The 19,196-nt window shown below is 40.9% G+C and overlaps 1 protein-coding gene and 1 long non-coding RNA gene across 19 annotated transcripts in view; one reads left to right on the top strand and one right to left on the bottom strand.

Annotated features, from left to right (window-relative positions):
- The window catches only part of ABLIM2 (actin binding LIM protein family member 2), a 237,617-nt gene that overhangs the window by 55,614 nt on the left and 162,807 nt on the right, over positions 1 to 19,196 (top strand). For all 15 annotated transcript variants that reach the window (XM_069070562.1, XM_069070474.1, XM_069070492.1 and 12 more), the window contains exon 3: positions 9,642 to 9,825. In XM_069070562.1, the coding sequence (XP_068926663.1) occupies positions 9,642 to 9,825 (184 nt within the window). The remainder of the gene's footprint in view (positions 1 to 9,641; positions 9,826 to 19,196) is intronic.
- Positions 1 to 19,196, bottom strand: part of LOC138147922 (uncharacterized) — a 140,862-nt gene that overhangs the window by 103,668 nt on the left and 17,998 nt on the right. The gene's annotated exons all lie outside the window — the stretch shown is intronic.

The following is a 19,196-nucleotide window of genomic DNA, read 5'->3' as shown; positions in this document are numbered from 1 at the left end:
GCTTCTGAAGGTTTTTGAGTGGGAGAATGAGCTCGTCAAACCTGTGCCTTAGGAATGGGATTCTGAAAGTTGTTCTGAGGTTAATCTGGAGAGGGGATAGACTGGAAGCAGAGAGACCCAATTAGACAAGGTGAGAGATAATGAGGCCTTGAACCTGAGCAGTAGCCATGTGAATAGGGGAAAAGGAACAGACAGGAGAAATGATGAATTGCTAAGACTTGGCACCTGAGGGAAAATTTGTGGTAAGGGAGAAGGAAAAGTTAAAGATGACTCCCAGGTATGTGACCCTGAATGACTTGGAAATAATGTGGGTAAAATCTAGCAGTAAGCTGACAATATTGCACTATGGTTCAGGGAAAAGGTTAGGGTAGGATACGCATATTTGGAGGTCATACTGTAGCTAAGTGTTGTAGTAGACTGAGAGAAGACCTGAGTTCAATTCCTGCCTCACACACTTATTAGCTGTGTGAATCTGGTTGTCTCTCTTAATTTCACTCAGCCTCAGTTTCCTCATCCGTAAATTGGGGATAGCAATAGCACCTTCTTCCTAAGTTTGTTATGATGATCAAATGAAATGATAGACTTTGTAAGCCTTAAACACTATATGGATGTTAACTATTTTCATCTATAGAGAAACAATTGCATTCTTGGGAATGAATGAGATCATCACTGGGTAGAGAGAAGAGGGCCAAGGATAGAGACTTGAAGGACATTGATGCTTAGGAGGTGGGTGATGGATTGTGATCCAGCAAAGGAGATGGAGAGGAATCTGTGAGCTAGATAGAAAACCCAGAGAGTAGTGAGAGGAGAGAATATTCTGTAGGAGGTGATGGTCGAAAATGTGAAAAATGACAGAATGATTAAGAAGGTTAGAACTGAGAAAAGACCATCAGATATAGGTAGGAAACATTGGTAACATCAGAGAAAACAGTCTTGGGTAGTGGTGGAGCCCCAAAGCTGGAATGCAAAGGATTGAAAACTGAGTGGGACATAAGGGAGTTGAGGCAGTCTGTGGAGATGATTCAAGGAAAAGATAGAACCTGAGAAAGTGACAGGGTTGGCAGAGGGCCGGAAGACATCGGGGGCTGATGCAGAGGCCCAGAAGATGACAGGGGCCCTATCTGGATTTCCAGGTACCAGGATGTAAGAGTGAACCCCGGCTGCTCCAATCCTCCCCCCCCCCAACCCTGAAAACATAGTAATTATTGCCCCAAAGCAAAACTTTAAACAGTAAAGGCTTGGGAACCCTAGAGGAAAGGCCTGGGTAGGGCCGTGCCTCAAAATGAATAAAAAGCAGACTGCAAAGACAAAGACTCTGGAGTCCTACTACTGTGAATGGGAGGAACCAAATTCATAGGGAGACAGTGTTGACTCCACACCCTCCACACCCACAACTGAAGCCTCAACAGGGAACTGGTCTCAAGCATAGAAAGCATTCTTAGATGAGCTCAAAAAGAACTTTGAAAACCAAATTAGAGAGATAGGAGATAAAATGAATAATTCTTTTAAAATCAAGATTGCAAAATTAGAAAAACATTACAATGAAGAAAATAGCTCCTTGAAAAGAAAAATGTGTGATATGGAAAAGGAGCTTCAAAAGCTAACCGAGGAAAATATTTCGCTATAAATTAGAATCAGCCAAATTGAACCTAATAACTCTATGAGGAACCAAGAATCAGTCAAACAAAACATCAAGAATGAAAAATTAGAAAAAGAGGTAAAATATCTCAATGGAAAAATAACTGACCTGGAAAACAGATCTGGGAGAGAGAATCTGAGAATCATAGGTCTACCAGAAAATCATGATGAAAAAATGAGCCTGGACAACATCTTCCAAGAGCTCATCAAAGAAAAATGCCCTGAGATACTAGAACCAGAGGGTAAAATAGAAATCAAGAGAATCCACTGGTCACCTCCTGAAAGAGATCCCAAATTAAAAAGTCCGAGAAATGTTGTGGCCAAACTCCAGAACTATCAGATAAAGGAGAAAATACTACAAGCAGCCAGAAGGAAACAATTCAAATATCTTGGAACCACAGTGAGGATTGCACAGGATTTGGCAGCTTCTACACTGAAAGATCAGAGGAAATGGAATATGATTTTTCACAAGGTAAAAGAACTTGGGTTACAACCAAGGATCACCTATCCAGCAAAACTGAACATATTCTTCCAGGCAAGGAGATGGTGTAGCAGCAAGCACCCCAAGCGTCCTCAGGGTTTGCAGCTACCACAGGTTCTTGGATCTGCTTTGTTAAAGGAAAGCAACTCAAAATGGGTTAACAAGCTTACTTTAATCAGTCAGACATATATCATTTACCTTGTTCAGGAGAAAAGGTCAGCACCCTGAACCTCAAAGTATACAGGCATAATTATCAAGACAGAAACATCAAGTAGACAGATTTCCAAACTGTCCAACCATTACATCCATACCCAGGCAACATCTGGGTTTCCACATTCTGGGTTTTTCAAAGCCAGGGGACTCTCAACAACGGCTTCCCAGAATTCAGATCAAATCACAGAACACTTCTCAAAGTGAGTCCCAAAACAAAGCTACACATCAGGGCTTATATAGCCTTCTCCTGGCTCAGAGAATGTAACAACCTTATTGACCCACTGGCCAATCAAAAAGTATCTACTGAAAAACAAGCCTCCCTCCCCAGGCTTCTGGTGCACTTTAGCCTAGGGGCAGGGAAGATCTTTAAAATTTACATTCGCATTACAGATGGTCATTCAATGATATAATGGATTTCCAGACCTTCCTGATGAAAAAGCCAGAGCTCAATGGAAAATTCATCCTCCAATTACAAGAAGCAAGAGAGTCATAGAAAGAAATGAGGAACAGATGGACCTCATATTTACCTGGAAAGCTTATACGAACTGATGCTGAGTGAGAAAAGCAGAACCAGGAAAAATTTGTATACAATTACAGACACAAGTATGTGTGATGACCAACATTGATAGACTGGACCCTTCTCAGCAAGGCAGGGCTATAAGTCAACTCCAAAAGACTCATGATAGAGAGAGATGTCTACATTCAGAGAAAGAACTAGAAAGAACAGAGTTTGAATCCAGAGTGAAGCAAACTACCTGCTCTTTTTCTTTATCTTGTTTGGGTTTGTTTCCTCTTTCCCATTGTTCATTCCATCTGATACAATCCTTCTTTATAACCTGACAAATGTCTAATGTGAAAGTATTTGCAGATCCTATACTTGATTGTATACCACCATGGGAGGGAGGGGAAGGAGGGGGAGAAAATTTGAAACTCAAGGAATTGTGGAACTGAATCTCATAAACTAAAAGTAAACAAACAAACTAATAAACACCAAAAAATAAAAAAGAAAGTGACAGGGTCAAAGGTTTTTTAAGGATAGGGGAAAGTCGAGTGTATTTGTATTCATTGTGGAAGGAGCCAGTAGATAGAAGAAGCTGAAGATGAGAGAGGGCGTGGTTGACAGGATAAACTCAGAGAGTAGAAGGAACAGGACCCAGGGCACAAATAAGGGGGTTGACCTCAGAAAAGAGAAGGACCCCCCTCTTTCTCATCAAATAGGAGTGGTGTAGGACACATTTTTCAGTTTAATTCAAAGAAGAGACAGCATCATTAGAACACTGGACTTGGACCTAGGAAGGCTTGGGTCATCAAAGTACTGACCAACTGTGTGATTCCCTTAAGAAATCACTTCTGTAAAATGAGGAGTGTGGACTCAGTGACTCTAAGGCTTGCCTCAGGCTCTGAAGGTCCCACACTCCCACAAGTTGCACTAGGGGAGGCAAGGGAGATGAGCGTCATTTCTTCAGTATGGCATGAGGGGAAGTCTGCTGAGAAAGGGAGGAGAAGGTAGAAATGGGAAGATTCCCACTCTGACCCTCGTGGTTAAGTGCCAAATCCTGCTGATTCTGCCTTCCTCTGTACTGACTCCTCTTCCTGCTCTTTGCCCCCTTATTTTATATCACTCCCCTTCACATTTCTGGCAAACTGGACTTATTGGCTGTTGTCAGACCTCAACATGCCATCTCCTACCTCCCAGTAGATGCCCAGATACTTGGCTGGACACACTGATTCTGATTCAAAGCCCATAGTTTGATATTATAACACTCACATTACATTACTGGTAAGTCTTAATTCCTTTAGTCATTCAATAAATATTTAATGAGGAAAGACCTCAAAAGTGCTAAGTTGGAGAAATGCCAAAAGAGCACATGATGTTCCTGTCCTTTGGGAGCTTAAAATCTACTTGGGAAAACAAGATGGACGCACATAGAAAATACCCAGCGAGATATAGCAGCAGAAGACAGCATGCTATTGTGTCACTTTGCAAGTCATTAGTGTCATGTGAATCTGGAGGCCAGACAGAGAGGTTCTCTGTGGACAGGAAGTGGTTAGAGAAGGCCTCATGAAACACCATTGGAGGAATAGGGATTATATTTTTTTGATTTGCTTTATAGGATAGAGCTCAAATCAGTGGGGATATATAGTAGACAGGGGATGGAGAGAACTTTAGAGAGGCAGATTTTGACTTGATATAAGGAAAACTTCTTAACAATTAGATCTATTCCAAATAGAACTGAGCTAACTCACGAGGTAGTAAGTTTCCCATAACTAGACATATTTAAGGGAGATGGGACAGCCACTGTGAGTATAGTAAAGGGCATCTTTGTTCAGACATGGGTTGGAATGAAAAGACTTCTGGGGTCCCTTCCTCCCTTGACTTTCTATGGTAAGGTTTGAGTTGGACCTTGAGGGAAAGTAGGTAGGGAAGTCATTGGACTTGGCCTTAGAGGAAAAGTTCAAAACCCAGGTCTATTACCTACTATTTGTATGACCTTAGGCGAGTAACCAACTTCTCTCAGTTTCTTCATCTGTAAAATGAAGGTGTTGGACCTCTGTGACCCTTTCTGAGTCTACATCTACAATCCTAGAGCAAGGTTTGGAGAAACCAGTTGTGGATGGGAGCAGTCATTCTAGACTAGGCAACAGCTATTCTACAGAAGACTTCCTAACACTAGATGGACATTTCTTAGAGGTTGTACCTCCATCTTCCTTCTCTCTTCCATCATCCTGGAGACTCAAGGATTTATCCATGCTTGCCTACAGAACTAGCATTCAAAGAGTCATATTAACTGGTCTAAGTCCTGGGTTGTGAAATCAATTTGTAAACTTCCTAACCCCTGGACCATGTTTCCTCTCAGGAAGGATCAGCGAGTTAGGATCTGTGATCTCTGATCATTCTTCAAATTATGCTGTACTCAGCAATCCAGTATGCTATGGTGTAGGGCAGGGGTGGGGAACCTGTGACCTCGAGGCCACATGTGGCCCTCTATGTCCTCAAGTATGACCCTTTGACTGAATCCAAAATAGAAGTTAGGGCTGAAAAACAACAAATATGTGTGTATATCTATGTGTACATACACACACACACACACATATATATCTGTATATGTACATGGTATTTGTGTTCTTGTCATTCCCTGCCCCCTACTCCCATTACAATTAGAATATAAGTTCTTTGAAGGTAGGGACTATTTCAATTTTGTCTTTGTTTTTCATTTGTTTCAGTCATGTCCAACTCTTTGTGAAGCCATTTGGGATTTTCTTGGCAAAGATACCGGAGTGGTTTGCTATTTCCTTCTTCAACTCATTTAACAGATGAGGAAGCTAAGGCAATTAGAGTTAAGTGACTTGCCCAGGGTCACACAGCTAGTAAGTGTCTGAGGTCCGGTTCTTCCTGATGTCAGGCCTAGCACTCTATCCACCTGTCCACCTAACTGCTTCTTTTGTGTCTTTAACAAAACAGCATAGTGCCTGGTATGGTAGGGTACATTATATATATATGGTAGGTACATTATAAATACTTACTGGATTTAATTGAGGCCCAGCCAGTAACTCTCTGGGTGATGTTGGACCAGACACTGCCCCTCTGGCCCTTAGTTTCCTCCTTTGTAAAAGGAAGAGCTTGGACTAGATGACCGATGATGTCCCTTTCGGCTCTGAGAGTCTTTGCTTTGCTTTTACTCTTCTTTCCCTATTTCTAGCTTCAGTATTTCTGAGGAGCCTGTGTGCCTTGGATAGGCCAGTTCTGTGGGTCACCTCAGGCCCTTTGGCTCCTGGACTTGTTTGTCATCTTGGCTTTTGCCCTTTTTTCCTTTTAGACTTTAGATGTTTTTTAAGCCACCCATCCCCTGTGTGGAGCAATTCTGCTGAGAAGGTGAATTTCCATCCCTACTTAATATTGGCATGATTTTACTCCATCAATCTGCCTTCAGAAAAATGTGTAAGAAAATGTTTGTTCACAGCCAGGCTCCAGGCATTCTCTGTGTGTTTGTACTTAGTCTTAGAGACAAGGAGAAAATCATTCCTGAGTTCAGAGTTTTCTCTGTTGTCATGGCTCTTCCCATCTTTCCCCTTTTATACTTTTTAACTCTTTTAATTAACTTACTGTTTCCCTGCCTTTGTTCATGCACTTTCTCCAATGAGAATGCCTCTCCCTTGAAACTGAGGAGCAAGAATCATAGCTTTTTAAACTAGAATGGTCATTTTGCAGAGAAGGAAACACAAGCCCAGAAAGCCCACGTGGTCCACCCAAGGGCATGCCAGCATAGATATCCCCATAAGGATGGAGATAGATTTGGAAAGTCAACCTAGAAGCAATAACCCACCAATTCCATAGTGCTTCATCACAATTAGATCTGGACTAACTTACCTACCCACCCAATATCTTTCCTGCCAACACACTAACATCTGCAACTGTAATAGAAATCAGTTTAGGAACACCCTCCCAGACATCCTGTATACAATGCTTTTATGTATATAAAAAGAGAATGCATACTACTTCCGGGAGTTAGCCTTGGAATGTGAACGCATGGTACCGTCCTTAGAGTTATTAGCAGTGATTGCTGCCTTCCTCACTTCTACAGGTCACTCTCCTTGCTGCCCTGATTATGGTAATGATGCATGGATGAACCAAGGAAAGCCTCATGGCACAATGGAAAAAGTGTTGGGTCTGGAAACAGAGGACTTGGGATCAAAGCCTTCCTCTGTAACTTAACAGCTCTCTTACTCCATTTTTCTGCTCTGGGCATGTCCCCACATCTGCAATGTTCTCCCTCCTCATTTCTGCCTCCTGGCTTCCTTCAAGTTTCATCTAACCTCTCACCTTCTACAGGAAACCTTCCTTATCCTTCTTAATTCTGGTAACTTGCTTCCACTGATTTTATCCAATTTATCCTGTAGAGAGCTTTTTGTACCTAGTTGTTTGCATGTTGTCTCCCCTATTAGAGTGTGAGTCCATCAAGGGCAGGGACTCTCTTTTTCCTTTCTTTGTATCCCCAGCACTTAGCAAGTTCCCAGCACATAGTAGGTGCTTAAGAAATGTTTAATTGACTGGCTGACCTTGACAAGTCGTCTTTCCTGTCTGAATTTTAGATTCCTCACCTGTAAAATGAGGGTGTTGGACTAGATGACATTTAAGGACCCTCCTAGTTCCACATGAATGACTTGACTGAAGACCCAAGTCAGGTTCCACTGCCATTTCCAGGAAGCCCTGCCTGACCAGTACAGCCCATACTGGTTTCTCCCTCCTGGGAATTCCCATGCATTGATTGTCATCATTCACGTATTACAAGTTGCAAAAGACTCACTTATTACACACCATCTTTCTGTTTCCATGTTTCTTATCCTCACTCATTCTGTGAGCTGCTTAAAGACAAGGTCCATGGCACAGAATCCTTTGCATGCCATGCAATTAAATTCCAATTCAATCTAGCAAAAGTTTATGGAGTCTCTGTGATGTGCAAGGTATTAAGTACTAGGGACACAAAAGGAAAATGAAAAACAAGTCAAGTCCTTGAGGAGATTGCATTTCCTTTACATAAGGGATATAACATAAAAATAGGGGGCTCAGTGAATATGTGTTTGCTGATTTACTTGGGATCTAGTTTCCCCAGCTAGTGGTGTTCTGTCATGATATTCCATGGGAAGGAGGAACCTTTGGGTTGTCGTTATTCATAATCACAATAACAACAAGTGACATTTATAAAACACTTTACAATTTAAAAATTGTTTTATTGATGCCTTTTACCTCCAGTAAAAGATATACTGTCCCCCTCCCTCCCGCCCCCATACATTGAGTCCTCCTTTGCAACAAAGAAAAATAGTTAAAGTAAAACCAATTGAGACACAGGGAGTACCTCTGACAGCATATGTGACATTCCATACCCAGAGATCCCCCCCCCATCACCACCACCACTGCCTTTCTGCTGAAAGGAAGGTGTTAATTTCCTCATCTCTTCTTGTGCAAAATGGGTCATTCCAGTTACTCAAATGTGGCCCCCTTTTAATCTATTATAGTCATGTATATTCTCCTTGATGTGTTTACTTCAGCTTGCATTAATTCCTATGAGTAATTCTCCACCCTTCTCTGAATCCCACATATCCTTCATGACTTAAGTGTGATAATATTTTCTTATATTCATATAACCCAGTTTGTTCTGCAATTCTCCAACTGATCCCTTCATTTCCTTTTTTAAAAAATTTACTGCAAAAAAGTACTTAATGATTTCCAAAGTGCTTTACCTACCATAGCTTTTTTATCTTTATGAAATATAGAAATATATATCTCTGAGATATATATTATAACATATAGAAATATATCTTATGAGACAGTAAATAACAGCTTGCATTTCTTTTGCACTGTAAGGTTCCAAAGTACTTTCCTCCCAGTGTGAGGTGGTGCTAGAGGAGCCATGCTATCACCATTTCACAAATGCAGAATCGGAGTCTCAGAGAGCTCAGAAAGTTTGAGCTCATATAGCTATGTAGAGGCATAGTGAGAACTCAGACCCAGATCTTCAGATTTGTTAAAGCAATGATCTTTCTACCATGTCAAATATGAGACCTGTGTCTTAAATGTGGATGGGTCGAGGTATGTTGAGGAATGTCTAAAATACAATGATAATAATAGCTGTCACTTATGTAACACAACCACTTTTCAAAGTGTTTTGTTATTGTTAAGTCATGTCCTACTCTTTGTGACACCATTTTGGGGTTTTCTTGGCAAAAATACTGGAGTGGTTTGCTCTTCCTTCCTCTATCTCACTTTATGGGTGAGAGGAAACTGAGGTAAACAGGGTTAAATGACTTACCCAGGGTCACAGAGCTAGTGAGTATCTGAGGTCACATTTGAACTCAGGAAGATGAGTCTTCCTGACTCCAGGCCCAACCCTCTATCCATTTCTCCACCTAGCTACCAATGCTTAACAAATCAAAGTGCTTAACAAATATTATTCCGTTGTATCTCATAGTGTCTGTGAAGCAGTTAAACAGGGCAAATATTATCCACAACTTACAAATAAGGAAACTGAGACTAGGGAAGTGTATATAACTTGCCCAGTGTAACATGTTTGCTCAGAGATTCAAACCCAATCCTCTTCAACCTGGTTTTCTTTCTATGACACCACACAAATTCCCTTCCTCCCACACCATTGGTGAAAAATTGAGCTCTAACACAACCTAAGATTAGGAAGGTCTTTCCTCACAACGTCCACCAAAGAAAAAGTCACCTCGTTTAAATGATTGGACTTATGGGCAGAGTTTATATTTCTCTGAAGCCTGAGTAATTATTCTCTCCTTCTTTTCTTTGTAGCTTGTGGCTGTGACTTGGCGGAAGGTGGTTTTTTTGTGAGGCAGGGAGAATACATTTGTACCTTGGACTATCAAAGACTCTATGGTACCCGGTGCTTCAGCTGCGATCAGTTCATTGAGGGTGAAGTGGTTTCAGCATTGGGGAAGACCTATCACCCAGACTGTTTTGTGTGTGCTGTTTGTAGGTAAGTGACAAATGACAGCATGGACTGTTTGTTTTTTGTTGTCCATTAATTGTTCCTTAATTTCACATGAGAATGAGAATTCACAGGTTCTATTAGTTCAGTAAAGTGAGGGCAAGGCTCCCATATTCCTTCAGGGATGCAAGGGACCTGTGAAACCATTCAATCCAATCCAGGGTCGGGCAGCCAGAAGACTGGAGGCCACATGTGGTCCTCCAGGTCCTCAAGTGTGATCCTTTGTGTCCAAGTTTTACAGAACAAATCCTTTAATTAAGGGGATTTGAGAACATTTGTTCTGTAAAACTTGGACACAAAGGACCATACTTGAGGACCTAGAGAGCCACATGTGGCCTTGAAGCTGCATGTTCCACACCCTTGGTCCAATCCTTTCATTTTACAGATGAGGAATCTGAGGCCTAGATAGATACCTAGGGACTCAATTCTCTGAGTTTTAATTGCTAAAATGAGGTTTTTGGACCAGAATATCTATTTCCATAGATAATTACATGTCTTAGATATCTCTTGGTAGCAAAGCAATCTGGAGAGAAGTGGCATTGAAGTTAGGAAAATCTAAGTATAAAAATAAGATTTGATTACCAGAAAATGTTTATTTCCCCATATTGTGTGTCCTCCTCATTCAGAGTAATACTTTACATTTATCTAGTACCATATGATTTACAGGACATCTTATATATGTTATCTTATTTCATCTTCACTACAATCCTGTGAAGCAGACAGCATAAGGATTCTTATCCCATTTTATAGCTAAGAAACCGAGGAATAGAAAGGTCAAGTGACTTGCCCGGGTCACAGTTACTCAGTGACAGAGCTGGGGTTTGAACCTAAATCTCATAACTTCTAGGCCAGCCCTCTTTTTGCCATACCACTGGTGCACACCCACTAACCCAACGGTCCCCCGACCACCCCATCGGCTATGATAGCCGTTGTCAGGATTGGGCGACATTCGGTGTCCTCTTAGCACCTGGTTTCAAGGTCACTCTCTGCAAGGCCAGGAATGTTTGGGCAGCTGTTACTGTGGTGGGTGGGTGCAGGGATCTATGCCATCCTGTGAGACAGTTCATTGTCCTTCCTCCCCACATGCTAATTCCCTCCACCACACCCCAGCTCCTGTTGTGCTTGGCTGCCTTCCCTCCTCCCCTCTGCCTATTTCAGTCTTCCCCATATTTGCAGGTCTGGCTCATAGCCCACGGCCTCCAACTACTCCATCCCACACCGATTTTTCCTTTCTCTGCTTTGCACAAACAGTTTCTCACAGTTTGTCTCTAATCGTTCCATTGTTTCATCTGGGCACACTTTTTCCCTCTCTGACTAAACTTTAGTTTAGTTAGGTTAGATTCTAACCCATATGAGGGCAGGCCAGGATCTTGTGTTATATTTCCTTGGTGCCTTCCACAGAGTCTAGCATAAGACTGGGTAGACAACAGGACTTCGATAAATCCTTTTTAAACACCTATGGTTGCCTTTGTTTGGTAAAGTACCTCCAGATTGATCTTCTAAATTGTTGTATTGTGGTGTAGGACTCTGAGGGAGGACTAGACTTGAAATCAGAAAAACCTGGGCTTGAATCCAGTCTCAGACATTTTGTGAAGGTGTGACTCTGGGTGAGTCATTTAAACTTTCTGAGTCCCAGTTTCTTCATCTGCAGAATGGGGGATGATAGTAATAACATGTACCTCATCAGGATGTTTTGGGGATCAAGTGACATAACATGTAAAATAGTTTACAAATGTTATATGAGTTATGATGATGAAAAATTAATGCATAGAAAGAGTTCACTTTTCTCTGTCTGGGAGGCATTTTTCCTCAATAAAATATATCACAACAGATACTTGCAAGGGTGATCTAGAAAATTTGATTAACCTTCTAAATAAGTCATTTATATTATTGAGCTGCTAATAACAATCTTTTTTTACATGTATATATGTGTGTGTGTGTGTATATATATGTATACACACACACACACACACACTATTTTATGGTCTTTAAATGATTTCTTATCCATTATCTTCCTATGACCCAATGAGTTGGGCATGGAGAGTATAACCATTCCCATTATACAGAAAAATTAAACTTAAGAAAGTGTTGTCATTAGTTGTTTCCAACTCTTTGTGACCCTTTTATGGAGTTTTCTTGGCAAAAATACTGGAGTGGTTTGCCATTTCCTTCTCTAGCTCATTTTCCAGATGAGGAAACTGAGGCAAAGATGGTTAAGTGATTTGCCCAGGGTCACACAGCTAAAGTGTTAGAGGTCAGATGTGAATTCAGGTTCTCCTAACTTCAGGCCCAGCACTCTATCAGCTATGCTACCTAGCTGCTCTAAGCACATTTCCTTATGCATAAAGTAGTTTCCTTGCCTGGCCTCTCAAGCATAAAGAGCTGAGAAAGAGAAGCCAGTGTATATCCATAGGGAACTGGCTGTCCAGGGAACTAGGACATTCATTAAGTTTGGGGTTGAGGTGGGACAGTAGCATTCTGAGGAAAGAGAGGAGTCTGAATCTTAGCAGGTATAAACCGAAGCCTGGTTGAATTTTATAATCTGGGCTTCTCTGGAGTAAACTCCAAGGGGCTGAGGTGGAATGAGAAGCTGGGTATAGAAGAGATTTCAAGTGAGAGGACAGTACAAGATCAAGAGGCAACGTGCCCCTCACCCTCACACTGGAAAAAAAAAGAGGCGATGTATGCGGTATGTCAGTGTGCCTACCGTTTGTCTTACTCAACCTGCCACCCTCCATTCATTGCCTTTTCTGGCTGAGTCCTTCCCTCCTCCCACATATACACACTTCCCACCAACAAGTGGAATGGTTACATGTAAGATCTTACCCCTTCTTAACCCAATGACATGGAAAATCTTCTAGGTTCATACAGACTTTCATTAATTGAAAAAATCACTTACAAGGTAAAAACCAAGCTGCAGGCGCCTTGATGTATCCCACATGCAATACTGAACATTTTCAATGGCTCTTCTTCACCTCCTCCTCCTGGCTTGCCTGGTGTGCCAGCTAACATCCCACCTTCCACACGAAGCCCTTCCCACTCCTCCTTCATCTTAATGACTTCCCTCTGAGACTAACCCCAGTAGACCCCGTGTGTATCTCATTTGTACATAGTTATCTGTATGTTGTGTCACATTAGACTGTGAGTTCCTTAGGGATAAGGTCTGGTGGTCTATCTTTAGATCCCCACCACTAAGCTAAATAGTGCCTGCTTCATGGTAGACTCTTAGAGATGTTTTGTTACTGACAGACTCACTTTAAGTTTGAAATTTATTCCAGGGACATGCAACCTCTACAGTTATAATCTGACTGTACTGGAAACCTTTGAAATTCACAATTCATGAATCGCTGCATTGCTTTTCATAACTCCCCCCTTTTGAAGTCCTTTTAAGTCACCAGAGGCAGTCAATTTTAAATAAAGGAACAATGTTCTTGCAGTTAAAGACCTTAAATTCAAGGCTTGGTTTCCCCAGCCCTAAAATGGGGACAATATTACCTACTTCCCAGGGTTTTCCTATAGAAGAAGATAGCATTAGGAGAAGTACTATAGGCATGTATAGTGTTATTTCAAGATTAAATATTTTAGTAGGTACTTCATTCTTTTTGATACCTTGTCTCTGGATCCAGGATAATACAACAAAGAAAGACTTTCTCAGAAAAAAACATTAATCCCTCATTTACAACTTATAGTTTGGTCTAGAAAGGAAGACTTTTCTCTACCTCTAATAAATTGAGGACATTATTTGTAGACTCCTTGTTTGTGTAGGTCTAGAGAATATGGCTTTCCCACAAGTAAATCTTTAAAAGTTGGAAGATTAGGGTAGCTAAGGGGCGCAGTGAACAGAGCACTGGCCCTGGAGTCAGGAGGACCTGAGTTCAAATGTGACTCAGAGAATCGACACTTACTAGCTGTGTGACCTTGGGCAAGTCACTTAACCCCAATTGCCTTGCCCTTCCCCCCTCCAAAAAAAATAAAAGTTGTAAGATCACCAAAACAGGATTCAAACATCACATCTGTTCTACTTTTCTCTGTGGTTTGCCTGAATTCCCTGCTGTTTCCATCCCTGAGCCGGTAAATCAAGATTTTTCCTACCCCCCCCCCAATACAATATATGTGAGTGTATATATATACACACATATATATATATACATATGTGTGTGCTGTGCTTATGTATATGTTTAAATATACATACACATGTATATATACATGCACATACATACAATCACACATATATAAAATCCCTTCTCTAGAATATATCCTCTTAGTATGGAGAGGCTTCTGCAGTGAAATACTTCAAAGATAAGAAACAATAGCAAAGACAGAAACCATAGAGTTTATTTTGAATTCTGTTCAAATCCAACCTTACCTAGAAACCGATCATACTTCTGCTCCAAATTAATCTCTGACATACAAATGTATATACAAGACATATGACAAAGGAAAGTTAAATCTTGAGACTCTTGGATGGAGGAAGCATTTAATTAAATGTGGAAAGAATAATAGGTCATAGAAATAAATTACTGTGCTATTGTGTTTCATTGTTGTACAGCCTGATATCTACCTCCTTAAGGAATTATCAGAAAACTTAATTTCTGAATAAATGGATTTAGGAATGGACTTTAAAAGAAAATAAATCCTGGTCAGAATTTTAAATTTTAAGGAAGAAAATATGGCAGTGCTTCCTAGAAGAATGTAACATTAGAAGAAAACTCCTACTGATCTTGTAAAACAATTCAAATGCCAGCTCTATGATGAAACTTTCACTGATGGGAGTTAGTAATGTCCTTTCTCCACTCAGACATCATAGCGTTTTTTTTTTTATTGTAATCATTCTCTCTGTGTCTCTCTCTCTCTGTCTCTGATCTCCAGTCTATCCCAGAACTCTGGTTATTTTCCATCTGTCTACAATACGTCCAGGTCTCCCATTTTAAATAATAATAACTTCCCCCTTGAACTTGTCTTCTTTAGCAATAATTCTACATTTCTCCGCCTTGTTGAAAAATGTGTCTACATTTGATTCCCTCATTTCCTTATTACCCATCATAGGATTATAGGCTAATAGTGTAGACAAGCTTTGTGCTACACCCTACAAGTAGCGATCCCATGAAGGATAGTGTGGGTGTAGGTTGCCAGGTGAGAGCAATACCTCCAGGTGCATTCAGAAACACACCACACCCCAACCCTCACCTTATTAATTCTTTTACATCAGGTTCAAAAGCAACCAAGGAATGTGTTATGAAATCACCTCATAAACTAACACAAGTATAGAAACTATCTGATCAATTAATTCCAAATCCTAACCTTGGTATATAAAAACCAAAGGAACATATTTTCTCCTAAATTTTCTCTTCTCTATCAGCCTCAAACTATGGTCTGAAAGACTTACACCAACATCATTAAGAGACACACGTGTGTGTATATGTATGTATATACATACACATACATACATATATATAATTTAACAATAACAACGTAAAACCATAAATGAATATTTTACAACATATTAGCAGTGAGAAAGGTCACCACCATACTCACCTCAAACCATTAGCTACAACTGCTAACTCCTTCAGAACACAGGGATTCATATTCCAACAGTTTGATTCTCCGGTTGGCAGTTTCAGTCTGTCAGGATGCTCCTCAGTTTACTCCTCAGGAACTAAATTCAGGTGTTTTGAAATGTCTCTTTAGACTCTGTCAGGTCTCCCTAACTTTCACATGTAATGTGTCACTGGAGTAGCCATATAGAACTCTGTGTGTATGTGTGTGGGTGTGGGTGTGTGTGGTGTGCTGTGGGGATGGGGACCTGGAAGCCCCAAATATGATTCTTTTTTTTCTTCCTTCTTCCTGTCCCCTCATATTCTGTTCCCAATTTATTAGCAATGTTATCAGTACCAAAGAATGTACCTTTGCAATACTTATAATAATTCCATTTTCTATAGTACCTTAATGTGTGTACATTCCTTTCCTTATAATCCTCTCAGGTGAGTAGTACAATTTGGGTGCTTGTGGATTGATTATCCCTATTTTATAGGTGAGGAACCCAAGTCTCTGAGAGATTAAATAACTGTCCCATCACCACTCATTCACTGAGTGTCTGACACAGGATTTGAACCTAAGTTTCCTGTCCCCCAAGTCTAGGTTATCCATGATTTGACTCCAAAACAGAATTCTATAAATACCTCCAAAGGCAGGAATCTAAAGCTTGGAAAGCAGGAGAGAATAGTGAGAACTGTACTGTATGGGCTGACATCTGCATGGTTCCTGTATGCTTCATCATTCTGTGTCTGTAAGGGATTGTGGCAGCCATCATGATGGTAGTCAGAACTGCACTCATCTATCAAAGAGCCCACTGGAAAGTTGGGGTTGGTCTCCATAAAGCCCTTTTGGTCTTGATTATGCACTCACCCGAATGTTTCCTTCCATAAACCTGAGAGGTAATAAATAGCAGTGATAATAATGAATCCTTGACATTTATGTAGTGCCTTATAGAAATAATTTCATCTGATTCTCACCAACAGCCCTATGAGGCAAGTAATATGATTATTCTTATCCTCATTTTGATGAAGAAACTAAGACTTATAAGGATGAAGTTCTTGGCCAAGGACACGCAGCTTATTAGTGAAAGTACCAGGAGCAGAATCCAGGTTGTCTGGCTCTGGATATAAATATAAAGTGTTATGATAGCATAATATGATATTATGATATTATGGGGCAGCTAGGTAGTACAGTGGAGAGAATGTCAGACCTGAAGTCAGGAAGACATCTTCCTAAAGTTAAATCTAGACTCAGACACTTACTAGATGTGTGACCTCAGGCAAACACTTAACCCTGTTTGCCTCAATTCCTTCATCTGTCAAATAAACTGGAGAAGAAAATGACAAACCACTCCAGTATCTTTGCTAAGAATACCCGAAATTGAGGTCATGAAGAGTTGGACCCAACTCAAACAACTGAACAATCACAACAGTCATCCACTTCTCCTTTTGCCTTGCAACCTCATCCCTTATTATTTGTCCCCACTATGATCTCTAATCCCTCCACTCCTCAGTTCTTTCCCATTCCTTCATCCCATCTCTGTCCATACTCTCATGTCTTCCTCATCTTGACCTCTTGGTAAACCACTGACCACTTGATTCCTTTGTCCCCTGTTCTATAACTAATCTTGCCCTGCCAATCCTCAGTCTTAGATTACTTCTAGCATTCCCTGCCATTAATTCTATTCATGCCTTGCTCCATGAGGACGGAAAAAAAAATCACAAAACCATGTTGATGGGGTCCATTACAAATTTATGTTACACATAATCTCACCTGGGCCTTTACTGCATCAAGGCAATCCTTTTTATACCTTCCTAATTAACTCACTATCCCATTTGCCACAGTTGATCTTTCAAAGCTTTTCATCTGTCCTTAAACCTGCTATGGCTCCCTTTCCTCCCATCTTCTCAGCTAAGAATCTTGTTTCATATTTGCTGAAAACATTGAGGCCATTGACCGAGAGTTCCCTCTTTTCCCCTCTTTCCCATCTCATATCATCCAGATGCCTTCTGGGTGTTCTCATCCTCACCCTTGTCTCACCCGATGAGGTGACATTTCTCCTTACCTGGGAAAACCCCTTTACATGTACAAGTGAGCCCATTCCATTCCGTCTTCTCCAACAGATTGCTTCCTCTGTCATCCCCACTCTCTCACTTATCTTCAATCTCTCTCTGTCTACTGACTGCTTCCCTATTGCCTACAAATATGACCATATCTCCCCCATTGTCAAAAATCCTTCCCTGATCTGTCCATCTTCACCATCATCCCATATCTCACCTCCCTTTGATCTTACTAAACAAACTCCCCCCCCCACAACAAACTACAGTGGTTTCCTATTATCTCCAGAATCAAATATAAAATTCTCTTTTTCTTATTGAATGCCCTTCACAACCTGATTCTTCTCCACCTTTAAAGTCTTCTTACACCTTCCTCCTCCCAGAGATCCAGTGACAATGGCCCCCTTTCCCTGCTGCTATAAAACACTCCATCTCCCAATTATTGGCACTTTCTCTGCCCCTCATTTCCAGAATGTTCTCCCTCCTCATCCCCACCTCCTGACACCCTTTGCTTACTTCAAGTTCTAGCAACAATCCCATCTTCCCCAAGAATCCTTCCCTAATGCCTCCTAATGCCAATGCCTTCCTCTGGCCGATTGTCTTCAGGTTATCCTGCATATGTCATGTTTGTACACAAGCCGTTTTCATGTTTTCTCCCTGATCAGGATGTGACTTCTTGAGAGCAAGGACTGATTTCTGCTTTTTTGTGTGTCAACACTCAGCACAGTGCAAGTCACATGGTAGACCCTTAATAAATGCTTATTCATCGAGTAGGTCAATATAAAACATTTCCTGATGAGATCTATTATAAATTGGGGTTAGAAAATTATCTCATTGTTCTGCAAATGTGATGATGTGTAGTAAAAACATCGATTTTTAAAAAAGTATATTTCCTGAGAATCTTCTGGGTAGCACTGTAAACAGAAGGTAAAGATGCATTTCAAAATGAGGAAGGAAGGCTGAAATAGATTCCTGCTCAGGACCCATTCTAGCAGAACTGGCCTTGCTCATAGATGAAGTAAGTGGCCCCTTGCCCAGTGTGAAATCAAGGACACTTAGAAGGGTCTCCTGGCCCATGTATCCCCTGCTGTCTTGAGGCCTGAAATACGGTTTTTTTTTGGGGGGGGAGGGACACACAGAATCTTTCATTCTATATTTAGAACTTAAGATGTGATGTGCAAATACCCAAATAAGAACGTATATAGTAACTTAAATTCACAGTGAGATTCAAATGAATGAGATAAAATGCTTTTGCAGAAAGCGGGATTTGTTTGTTTTTTGCTTTTTTTAAGTGAAAGAGGGCCTTGAAGGCATATGAAAAGAATGAGGATAGTGGAGAATGGACCAGAGTAAGGAGACAGAAGCCCCAGGAGATCAACCTTGTTGCAAACCTCAAGTGCTTCATCTGGCTATTCAAGTGGATCTGCTCTCCTCTTGAAAAAGAATCTGGGACAAAGCACAAGGCCATAGAGGGAGACAGTGCCCATGCACCTTCTGACTCCAACTTAGCATCCCCACCTTATTATGTAGTATACCTCTTTACATCCTCTGTGGTCCAGACAAACTAACCTTCTTACTGTCCTCACACGAGACACTCCACCTCCTTTGCACACATTGTAGCCCATGTCAAGTATGCATTTCCTCTTTATCTTTGCCTCTTTAGAATCCTTTATTTCCTTGAAAGATTAGCTCAAATGTCATCATCTGTAGGTAGGTAGGTAGGAAGGAAGGAAGGAAGGAAGGAAGGAAGGAAGGAAGGAAGGAAGG

The sequence above is a fragment of the Petaurus breviceps genome, unplaced genomic scaffold (assembly GCF_028583685.1).
Source record: "Petaurus breviceps papuanus isolate PSGF00001 unplaced genomic scaffold, PetGlider_PUasm1.0 140, whole genome shotgun sequence".
In the NCBI taxonomy this organism is placed as follows: domain Eukaryota; kingdom Metazoa; phylum Chordata; class Mammalia; order Diprotodontia; family Petauridae; genus Petaurus; species Petaurus breviceps.
Note: the sequence above shows the minus strand (reverse complement) of the source record. Positions and strands in the feature narration are given on the sequence as shown.